This window comes from Herpailurus yagouaroundi, unplaced genomic scaffold, assembly GCF_014898765.1.
Source record: "Herpailurus yagouaroundi ecotype Mexico unplaced genomic scaffold, PumYag 139, whole genome shotgun sequence".
NCBI classification, from domain to species: domain Eukaryota; kingdom Metazoa; phylum Chordata; class Mammalia; order Carnivora; family Felidae; genus Herpailurus; species Herpailurus yagouaroundi.
This window is the reverse complement of record NW_024412394.1, coordinates 35,172,450-35,185,024: the sequence shown is the minus strand read 5'-3', so window position 1 is coordinate 35,185,024 and position 12,575 is coordinate 35,172,450. Positions and strand designations below refer to the sequence as shown.

At 40.0% G+C, this 12,575-nt stretch overlaps 1 protein-coding gene across 1 annotated transcript in view; it reads right to left on the bottom strand.

The window, feature by feature from the left end:
- Positions 1–12,575, bottom strand: part of CD109 (CD109 molecule) — a 148,098-nt gene that overhangs the window by 130,160 nt on the left and 5,363 nt on the right. Inside the window, exon 2 of the mRNA XM_040474606.1 lies at positions 11,360–11,532. Coding sequence (XP_040330540.1) covers positions 11,360–11,532 — 173 coding nt within the window. The remainder of the gene's footprint in view (positions 1–11,359; positions 11,533–12,575) is intronic.

Here is a 12,575-nt window from a genome sequence, read left to right as displayed (position 1 = left end):
AAAATAAATAAACGTTGAAAAAAAAAATTAAAAAAAAAAAAGAAACCTTGTTTTAAGGCTTCACAATTGGCACAAGCCTGAGAGCTGGCCATTTGATTTACAAATAGAGTCCAGCTATTTTTAACTTGTGTAATAAGCATACACAAAAACTAACCTTCCCTTAACTTTTTAAACACACTCTATAATACCATATGCTGCCTCTTCTGACATCTGTGCTCACCAAATAGCTCTGCAGAGAACTGCTGAAGGGAATGGGTAGTGTGTAACTGGAAATCCAATTGGTCCAGAAATATTCTGTATGGGAAAAAAAAAAGAAATAGCTTTTCCACTATATACGAGTGTGTGTGTGTGTGTGTGTGTGTACTTTTTTTCAACTTGTTCCCATTAAATTTACAAATGCAGCTCAGAATTTCCTAGGCAAATATATGCCTGGCTTAGTATTTACAGCTTAATTATTTTTGGCAACTCTCTGCTATTGAGGAATATATAGTAATAAACTTAAGTATATCACTTTTTTAGCTGAAAACTTTGACCTCTTTACCAAGTTATTACATATTCTCAGTATTCAGCATTTTCTTTGTTCACAGACTGTGAGAATGGGGTTTTCAACTCCAAATCCGTGGAAGACAAAATCTTAAAATATGCTTCTGCTTCACAGTTTAATGTCACTTTAAGGTTAAGTAACTCTTCAGTGAATTCAATCTATACAGAAAAGACAAGCATTTCTAGTAAAACAAACAAAGCAAATCTCTTTTGGTCCCATATACACCCTTTTAATTTTTTTTTTCTCTCCTGCCTCTCCTTACTTACAAACATCTCAATAAACACGAGTTTCATAAATGATGTTTTGTTCCATTTAGACCACTGAGTATAAACAGGTCGAACAAAACCCACTAAAAGTAAAATGAATAAAATGGTACAGTATAAACTAAATGTTAGGTGCGATACATATGAAAAACCAAGAGTCACACAAGACTCTGGGCTACTAAATGTACAGGGCACTTTTGATGTCAGGGTTAGCAAACTATGGTCCACGGGCCAAATGTTGCCCACACCCACTTTCATACAGTTTGTGAACCAAAAATGGTTTTGCATTTGTAAATAGCCGGAAAAAGAAACAGAGTAATATTTCATGACACATGAAAATTATATGAATTCCAAATTCAGTGGCCATAGAGTTCCATGAGGACACTCATTTATTATGCAGTCTATAGCTACTTTGCCTCTACAAAGACAAACAACATAAACCATAAGGCAGCAGAGCCTATCATGTTTACCATCTGGCCTTTTACAGAAAAAGTTTACTGAACCCCTATGGTATAATGCTCCTTTTAGGGAGATTTCCTCCTTTCTGAAGGGATAAGAAATAAGGCCCACTCGAAGTCAGAATCGAAGTGCCTTGGTGGCTCAGTCGGTTAAGTCCAGCTCTTGATTTCGACTCGGGCCATGATCTCACGGTTCATGAGTCCGAGCCCCAGCCGGCTCTGCACTGGCAAGCAGAGCTTGCTTGGGATTCTCTCTCTCCCTCTCTCTGCCCCTCCCCCACCAAAATGAATAAGTAAACTTAAAAAAAATTCAAAGTGCCTTCAACAGAGACCTGGCCTGATGCCACAGCGTGTGCTCAGAAGGGTGGCATTGGTACTAACATCTGATACTAGGAAATGCTGGGTACGACACAGCTAACATTCTCCAGTGTTTAGCATGTTTAGCCAGCTAACATTCTCCAGTGTTTAGCCAGACACTATGATAAGTGTTCTAAAGAAGCGCACTAAAAAAGAAAAAAAGAAATGGGTAAAGTTAATTTTAATGACATATTTTATTTAACCCACTGTACCCAAATATTATCACTGAACATGTAATCAATATTAAAAACTTATCAGTTTAAAACAATTATCGGGGCGCTTGGGTGGCGCAGTCGGTTAAGCGTCCGACTTCAGCCAGGTCACGATCTTGCGGTCTGTGAGTTCGAGCCCCACGTCAGGCTCAGGGCTGATGGCTCAGAGCCTGGAGCCTGTTTCTGATTCTGTGTCTCCCTCTCTCTCTGCCCCTCCCCCGTTCATGCTCTGTCTCTCTCTGTCCCAAAAATAAATAAACGTTGAAAAAAAAATTTTTAAACAATTATCAGTTTTGTTGCACTTTTTGGTATGAAGTATTCAAAATCCAGTATTTATTTCATACTTGCAGGCCATCTCACACAACCCACATTTTAAGCACTCAAAACCCACGTGTGGCTCGTGGCTACCACATTGCACAATGCGGCTCTGAAGCACTGTTTCATGTAATACTCACACCAATGCCCTAAGGTAGGTATTGTTATTATTGCCATCATTCAAATAAAGAAACCGAGATTAGATGAAATGAAGTGACTTGCCCAAGGCCACTTAGGTAGTAAAAGGTAGTGCACAGGGTTCAATTCCAGTGTGGTTCCAGAGCCCCCACTCTGACCCACTGTGTCTCCCAAACTATACAGAACAGACCTGGCTATCACTTCCAAAATATTAGTCCAAACGAAATCTCATGTTTCGTCCCTGCCCCTCCTCTGTAGCTTAGTACACTCTTGTGTTAGTATTTGAACACACCCACTCTCACCTTTCGGCTCTTATCTGCATTGTCATTACCTCAAGCCCCTATGTAGCCCTGCAGAAGACCATCCCTCTTCAACCCAACATTCATTTGCAACATTCATACCATACTCCCCCTTCTCATGCCCAGGGCAGACACAGCTAATCCATCCACTCTATTCCAGTGAACCCAGACTTGACCTTGAAACCATCAACACGACACTCCAAGCAGCCTCTACCATCAACTCAAGATGGCACATGAAACGAAACCTATTTTGCTTCCCCTTGAGGAGACAAATATTTACCCTACCCAATACTGTGCCATGCACAATTTGATGCCTAATAAATATCTGGAATTCTCAAAATAGTAATGCCCTGTCTTAACCATATTCCTGAGAAGATTTAACAAGAATTTCAGCGAAACTTAAATTTATCATATTAAATCATTTCTGCCAGCTACATTTTCATAAATATAAACTCCCAATATTGCCCTGCTACCAACAGCTATCAAGTACTCTTAAAAAACATAACTCCTTATTTGTGTCCAAACTCTTTACCACTCTGGTTTTTAGATTAATTCATGGGCCATTTTCTTCAGAACTAAAGACCCAAGGACCTGCCCACTACCTCCCTACCCAACTCCCCCCATCAAATTTTCTTTGGCCAATTTCACCTTCATCCTTTCAAAGGAAGAAAGTCAAGTCATGGAATTTTCCTAAGAGAAATGAAGAATGCAAGACATACGGCAAGACCAGACCCACTATAATTTCCTTCTGATTGTCAAGTTTTGACATTGCACCTTTGGTATGATGATCATCTTAGCCCAGACCAAGAGATGATATATTACAATTCCACTTCTTACTCACACTGACAACCTCATGGCAATAATAAAATAACTACCCCATCCCTTCGAGCTTCAAGTGAAGCATACTACCACCATAAATACCCCTTTCTCTTCATTCTCTTGTGCTCCCTCCCCCAATAGCAATACAAGTATCAGCCCTTGCATTCCAACATCCCACAATCCAGCAGGGGCCCATTTGGACACCACCAGCAAATATCTCCAATTCTGCACTTCTTTCTCCAATACTTATAATGTATATCCCCACTTCCTATGAAGAGATGACCAGATGTGTACAATTTAGAGGCAGGTTTTCCTAAAACTGTATTTCAATTTTATTCCTCATCTCAAGTTCATCCCTCAAGATATTTCTTTCCTTATCTCTTTCTTGCATCAAAACAAAAAGTACAAGTCTTTTTTTTTTTTTAATGATTAATCCACTTACCTGTGCTCCTGATCCTGATCCCACCATTTCTTATCCATGAATTATCCACCCATCCCCTTTTGCAGCCACCACTTTTACCTCTCTACTGTACATTTTAAAAGACCATCTACCTCTCTCCTTTAAACCATAAAACTTTGGTAAGAGTAGCCTACCCTCATATTCTCTCACCACCCTTTTGTTACTTAAAACTAGGCTTTTGATTCAACTTAAAACCATTCACTTGAAGATCACCAATGTTCTTTTTTCTGTCTTTGTCTTTTCTTCTCTGACCTTCTGGGACAGTTGGGACTATTAAAACTTTACTTTTTTGTAACTTTCTTCCCTTGGCTTCTGAAACATCTTACCATCTTCAATCTATCCCAGTCTCTGGCTGCTCACTGTTTGTCCATTTCATTGATTTATTTTCCTTCTTCCAAGCTTCTATCAACAGTCTTGTTACATAGGGTTTGTCTCTCTTGTGCATCTTACATGTTCCCACCAAGACTTCGAATATTGTCTGCCTCTGTGAAAACAATGCCTTAAACTCTCTCCCTAGCTGCAATTTCAAAACTATCTGCTGTACATCTCCCCCTGGATGTCTCCCTAAACTTTAAAGCAGAATGTAGCATCTTTTCAGAAAACACACACACAAACTTCTATCTCCCCATGACTACCACTCCCAGCCATCAGCTCTTTCCTCCAGCACACCCTTCCCTCGCCTAGTATGTGAAATGACTGTTCCCACTAAATGCCAAATATATCAGCAGAAGTAGAACATTTATGAATGGGCATTTGTATAGCTCTGGATGTAAAAGGTAATGGTACGGGACACAGGGTCACACACAAGAAGCACTATTTACAAACCACATTGAATTTTTTATACAAAAAAGAAATAAAAATTCTCCAGCCTTCTGCATTTTAAATATTATATGTTATGTTATCCTTCTGGAGTCTCTGAACCTCCTCTAATCCTTCCTTCCTCTTATTCCCCAATCGCCCCCATTCATTCACACTCAGAGCAAATAACCGATAAATAATAAATTAATGGGGGGGAAATGTCATCGGGCAAACAACTGGTTTCAGCATTGTAAAGTCCTCTTTACAACATAAAGGATCAAACGGTAACCCAGCCCAAATTCTTACAGGATCTGATTTCTATTTCCACCACAACCCCTCCGTGAGTCACTGGAGGAGTGACTCATTTCGTGTTAGAAGAGGAGCAGCACATGTTTAACTTGGAGTTTGAAGAATCAGTATGTTCACTTTCAGCTTCACTCAGTCACTGATTCATAATCAAACCCCAAAATATGCTTCTCTACCGCATAAAATGAACCCCAATGCTTAGGGATGGGGGTTGCTTGAAAGCAAATACGGAAGTCTAGGAGGAGACTTCTCTCAGCCAGCCATGAATCATCCTAGACTTGCAAGGGCATGTCTCTCACCCTCAGGCTTTCCAGCACTTACTTGGTCAGAAGCAATTCGTGAGATGCTGAAGACGAGTCATTCTCATTTTAATTCTCATTTTAATCAGTTGTGATGACTGCTTAACATAAAGTTTAGATTCCTGGACCTTACCAATGTCTTGAAGGAGTGGACATGAGTCTACTTTTTTTTTCAAGACTTTATTTTCAGGTAATCTCTGTACCCAACACGGGGCTCAAACCCACAACCCCGACATCAAGAGTCACATGCTCCACCAGCTGAACCAGCCAGGCACCCTGAGTCTGCATTTCTAATAAATACAACTCACACTTGGAGAAAGCCACAGGATTTAGTGTTAGAAAGATCTACGAGGCTCCTAGCCCCACCCCCACCCCATGTAGAACCATTAGTCCATAAAGAGCAACTCCACCTTGAGCTGAAATAAGAAACTTGCACAAATATGCAGGTAAGCATTTTAAAACTCCTTAGCTAGCCTTATTTTCTTCCATATCAGGAAAATCAACATTTGCAAATACACCCTAGGTCTTACACACAGTTCTCCATATGTTAGGCCTTCCGCAGAGCTCTCCATGTGTTAGGAAAATTTCCTAGAGTATAATGGAAATAGCACTGGATTGAAAATCTGGGGGCCTGTGATGTTTTCAACTCTTGGTCAAGTCACCAAACACCATGCCTTAGTCTCCTCAGCCATAAATTGCTGACTGAATAATTTATGAATTGGCTTATCTCAGAGGTCCCATCCAGATCCAAAATTCTGTGAAGCTCCAAGTAAATTAGGTGGAGAGCTAGCATTTCATTGTGATTCTTCAGATCCAGATTAGATTTCATTAGATCCAGGACTAAATCACCACACACAAACACGACAATAATTTCACAGCAAGGTGACTGATACAACATTGCACCAATACCCCAAAGTAAGGCAAACAAAAAATATGCCATGTTTTTTCAGGCAGTATAAACCTGCAAATTCAGAACCAACAGAACCGACTTCAAAGTCAAGCTTTACTATTTACCCTGTTAACTCCAGAAAGTTATTTCTCCTCTCTTAGCCTCAGTTTCTTCATCTCTAAAGTGAAAATAATAGTGCCTTCGTCACAAGGTTACTGAAGTATTGTGCATTAAGTCCCTGGCACTGTAAGGAAACTCAGTATTTAATATGTTAAATCTCTTCCCAGTTCCTCCTAGTGATGTGCCTTTTATAGAGTTCCCAGTTCAAGATCATCCCAACTGATGATTAATAATTGCCTGTCATGATTGTTGCTATTCACTTTTAATAACAATAGCTACCATTTTCTTGAATAATTCCTATGTGTTAAGTGCTATAAACATGTTATCTCACTTAATCCATACAATAACCATGTAATTGCATAAGGCAGGAACCACTATTCTTCAGATAATAAAACTGAAGCCTGGTGAGATCATGACTGACCACATACAATCACTAATGGAAGGTGATTCAGGTAGCCTGGCTTCAGAGTCTAACCACATCATGATTACACTATGGTCCTTTATCCTCTGGCACCACGTACATACTCACACACGTATATATATTTGTGTATATATATATACGTATAAATACGTATCACACAATAGTAAAGACATGTGAATGAAGAGTCCACACCCTTTAAAAATAATTCTCACAAAACTACAAGTTCAGACTGAGTTCTACTGGCAAAGCTTCCTGTGAAAACCTGCCCTGGGAGACCTGCCCACACACTAATTAATCTACTCTCATAAAAACCGTGGGACTGATTTTGATCTACAAGCCATGAAACGTACGCTCAGGAGCTTTGTATCCACCAGAAAGCCCATCCAAACTGAATTGGATGATTTTTTGTTTTTAATTTTTTCAGCTAATATCTCAAATTTGAGAAATATTGATTTCCCACCCTTACCTGGATCAAGATAGAAAATAAAACACCCTATCATCAATGTGAGAAAGACAATAAAGGACAAAGAAGAATTTTTAACTTTTTTTTTCTAATGTTTATTTATTTCTGAAGGAGAGAGAGAGAGAGAGAGCATGAGCAGGGGAGGGGCAGAAAGAGAGGGAGACACAGAATCCAAAGCAGGCTCCAGGCTCTGAGCTGTCAACACAGAGCCCTACGCAGGGCTTGAACTCACAAACTGCGAGATCATGACCTGAGCTGAAGTCGGATGCCCAACTGACTTGAGCCACCCAGGAACCCCAAGAATTTTTAACTTTTAAAATATAGGAAGTAAACACCCCATTAACTCTCCAAGATTTTAAAGCAAAAAAAAAGCAATAATAAATAATATGGTTACACTCATAGAGTAAGTCTCATGCCAATGCCTCAATGGGAAGACGGAAGTAGGCTTGGCACCATAAATAAATAAACAATGAATTCCCACTGTAGCACAAGATGCCCTACAGAACAGCCAAGGTTTCCACTGACATTTTCTGTTTAGGTTTTTTTCTTAAATCAGGTTTATATAAAACCATCAACAGGGAATTCATTAATAAGGGGAAAGGGTGTATTGGTTATTATTTGAGGCAAACCTCACTCAAGAGAAACACTGGAAGTTTACAAATGACCATCTGAAACTGTGGAAAGAGAAGGGGAATAAAGCAGAAAGAATGATTTCTAGGACATTAAAAAATAATTCAATCATTCCATATGCCTTCACAGGTGAGAGGACAGTTCTCATATCTGACCCATGAGTTCAAGTGTTCTTGAACTTTTTTTCTTGATTTGGCATGGAACTCCAGGGTAACATCACACCAAAGGAAAAGATAAAAACCAAGAAGGGAAGAAATAAATTGACAGACTCACTCTCCACCCAACGTAGAGTCTGATTTGATTTCAAATACCAAAAGCTACTCCATCTTCTCTCCTCTGGTAATTACGGCCTGCTGAATTTTTACCATGTTTTGTCAATTATGTCCACTTAACTATTTTATGCAGTGGAAGACTATGAACTTAGCTCTTTTCACTATAAAGAGGATGATGATGATGACGGTGGCCATGAGGGCTGCGGTGGTGGTGGTGGTGGTGATGATGGTAGGGTACGGTAGAGTAGTGGCAGGGATAATGACCAGCACACTTCAATGTCTGAATCTCACCACTGAAGAGGCATTAATACACCTGTACAGAATGCCACAGAGCTTAGTAGAAACACTTATGCTAAAGGGCCATTGTTCACCCAAAAAACCTCGTAATTGATCCCAATAAATGTAGAATTAATATATTTAAAAACGAATAAGCTAACTCTAATGTAATCAATGCTGCTGGCCTCAAGGATGGAAATGTAAATAAAATTTTCCCTGTATCTGTCAAACAAATAAATGAACTCTTCCTTGAGGACAAGCCATACTTTCCTGACTTTTTTTAATTTTATTTCTATCTTTTCCATTTTCAAAATTTTAATTCCAGTGTAGCTAACAGACAGTGTTATATTCATTTCAGGTGTACAGTGTAGTGATTCAACAGTTCCATATATTACCCAGTGCTCATCAAGATTAAGTGTATTCTTAATCCCTTTCACCTGTTTCATCCATCCCTTTTTTAAGGCATATTCTGCAATGTGAATCCTTTAGCTATTATCCTTTCTGACACGAATTAGGTTACAAATGCATTCTGGTTATGCTGGAACACTGCTCTGCCCCAGGAATTTCTAAAAACACCAAGACTGTTAGAAACAGCCACCCAGAAATAGTCCCCCCTCCTTACCCAGTTCTGCTGGAAGATGAATCTTTATTAGAACCAACCTTTTTCTGGAGGCCCTCATAAGAAAGTGATGAAATAATCAGACCTAAGGTGTATTTATGTGTTTGTGTTTATGTGGCAAGGGAGAAAACATTGAATCCTAGGAGGATCTCTGGATGTCGAAGATGCACTGATTTAAAATGCTCATTTGTCTATGTACTGCTCCAACTGGAGAAGTCAAATAAAAAAAAAAAAAAAGTCATGGTCCTTAAGTCCTAACATTACAGGAAGCATCTGCTTTGAGAACAATGACTCATAGCCTCTGATAACAGAGTAACATTCTCCTTTGAAAGAGAGAGAGTACTCCCAGAAATGGTATTTTCAATGAAACTGTACGCCAACAGAGTCAAAAAACACCCATTGAAAGAGGTACATTTTCTCTCTCTCTTTTTCAAAGATCCATTCTGCTCTCAGGACAGTGTTGTCTGATGCAGTCTTGAGCACATTAGCCTTCCCAGAGGCATATGACCAACTCTCATCCCAAAAGAAAAATCTAAGAATAAAGTTTAAAAACGAGCCACAATATCCCCTTCCCCCCACCACAGTGTTGGTACTATTTGCAGAAAAAAGAAAAGAGCCTGATAAAGGAGATTGTAGAAAAGATAATGCAGTAGAAATTCTAAAATAAGAGCATGCAAACATCTCAGCAAAGCCCAAACATTTATTAAAAGCATCCATGTTATTCTGGACCTCTGCATTGCAGTAAAACTGCCACACTAGTAGAGCCAAGATGATAAATTTTAGTTAGTAAATAATGAATGTGGAACTACATGAAATATTATCCGCCCTGACTTAGTATTTCAATATTTTCTTTAGCCATTATCATAAGACCAGGATTCATTCATTTTCAGAAATAATAATTCAATAACAAAAACAGAGGTCTCCTCCCATATAAAAAGGAAATAATGCTTCCTGCATCTTCTTCAGTATTACTACCTATAATATTAACTGCTGTTTACTGAATTCCCAATAGATGCTAGACACTGACTTTCACTTTACACCTGCCCTGGGAAGTAAGTTTCATCATCCCCATTTTATAAATGAGGAAACTGAGGCTCGGAACAGTTAGGTTACTGCAGGAGATCATGCAACTGGTGCTAAGACAATCTCAGATCTTTAGCCCTAATCTACATTTCCTCTCCAGGGAAACAAGGCCTCCCACCTTCCTTTCCTTACATTTCTCCTATGAAAGACAAAGTGGCTTGGCCCCTGTACACACCACTTCTTGCTGACTTCTATCCCAAACTTACCCACCTAGTCAGTCAACTTCTGGTGGAGATACAGATAAACTTTGATTTTATCTCCTTTCACGATAGTGTTAACTTCTCTATGCTGGTAGAGGATAAACATTAATATAATGAACTATTGTGAAATCCCTTCCACTCTTAATTATGTGCCCTTAAATTAATTTTTTAAGATAACTCTTAACATTATAGGCATTGATGCCTCAATTTCTGCCCTCTGACTAAACATCTAAACATGCTTCCAGTTAATTGTGCTTATAGTTAGGTGGTTAGGATTATGGGTGGTCTTTGCTTATTTCCTTTACTTCCAGGATGGTTTATCAGGTTGTAAGCACTGAGCATATATTTCTCTTTCAATTAGAAAAAAAAATACTATAAAGGTTCATTTTAATGGAAAAAAAGCTAAGGTATTTGCCCCCAAAATTATTTTTCCCTTAGAATCGAAAAAGAAGACATTCACTGAGCCAATTTAACCCTAAACCAGATTAGAATCCAAACTTAAGGGAAGTGGGTTTTTTCACAAATGGTTCCCACATATATATCATTTTCCCCTGTACTTTAAAAATGAAGAAATATTCCGTAAAACTGGACTTTAACATTGTGTAGCTCTTTTCCTTTCCACAAGCCTATTTATTAACATCCTTAGCACTCAGTAAATATAAAGAAACACAGTTGCATTATGGTTTATGTAAGCTATATAAATACGGCTTTGTGTCAGACTATTAAGTTTGCCCATTTCCTCTTCTGGGCAGTCACCGGCCTACATTTCCTAGCCTCGTTTGCAGCTCCACGTGGCCATCACAAGAGGAACAGAATTGATAATGAGCCACTTCTAGGCCTATCCCATAAAAACCTCCCACATGAGAAACTCAGTGCTCTTTCCCTGAAGTCTCAGAAGCCACATGTTGATAAGGGAGCCACAAAGTGGAAGGAACCTGGGTCTCTTGGAAGAGCATACAAGAACACCATTTTAGACTTCACAGGAGCAAAAATTAAAAGTGTACTACATAAAACACTGCAACTCTGGGGTTTCTCTGTTACTCACCCCAGCACATGGCTTTATTAACATACTCCAATTATTACTACAGAAGGGTAAGACTCTGTGCTGTTTATCTTACCTTTTTCAAAGACTCCCTCTGCTTCCAGGACAGAGACCGTGAGGTTGGCTGCCATCTTGATGACCTCAGCCTTCACAGTGACCTGGGAGGGGCTGTGTTCCAGAAGCTCTACCCCAACAGTCACATTTCCTCCAGGCCTAATGACCCCTGGGGCTGTCACCAGAAACCTAGGCCTAAAGAGTTCCCAACAAGAGAAAAATACAATTTCTTATCTTTACATCTGCATTCTTTTCCAATCCTCAAATTTCACAGACAGTGAGATAGACCCTCCATACTGTGTCAGTTCCAATTGTTGCAATTATCCCTGTATTGCTCCCACTGCTCCATTTAGCAACTGCACTGAAATGCTATGGAAACAAGAAATCCCATAAATCAATTTTAATGCAGTAATTCCTGTACACTAGAGGAGGGCATGTGTTATTTCCAGTTTATAAGCCACAAACAGCACAGGATGGCATACACTGTGGCATGCAGAAGTTAGTGGCAAAGTTATAAGCCTCTAAGCTTCTCCTTTACAGACAACCTCATCCCAGTGTGATTTTTTTTTTCTTGGCTTAAACACCCGCGCACGCGCACACGCACGCGCACACACACTTTGCGGGTTTTATTCAAACTTTCATCCTTGGGCATCTGCCCCAGAAAACATCATCTAACAAATACCACTGATTGAAAGACACCATCTGAAATTAAACTGCCAGTGGTAAAATGCCCAGGTGTAGCAGGGCATAAAAGTCAGCAAAAACAGCACTTTCTCTGCCCAAGCCAGGGGTTAAGGCTCAACTGCAAAACCCTTTAGGAGTGGGGCACTTTCCATTATGCGGCTTGTCTCATTAGTTATCTTCCTGCAGTGTCTGCACCTGAACCACTTCAGTCGCCGCAGCCCCACCTTGCCAATGCCGAAGTTGGGACAGTTAGGAAAAAATAGATCATGTGCCTTCGGGAGAAGAAGGCACGCTGTGTGGGAGAAGAAAAAAAAAATTGCTTTGAGGAAAAGGCAGAGGCGACACGGACTAAAACTAGAAGGACTCTCTAGAAAGTAATTTCGGCCAGAGAGACGCTTCAACAACTTCACGGGTGGAAAAAGTAACTGTTCCGTGGAGAAGCACGCTGAGGCGACAGGCGGTCAAGCCTCCAGGCCGGTGCCTGGCTAGGGAGTGCCGCGGCGCGGCGGGTTCCCACCCGCGGCCGCACGGCCGCCGCCCCCTCCCGCCCGTCC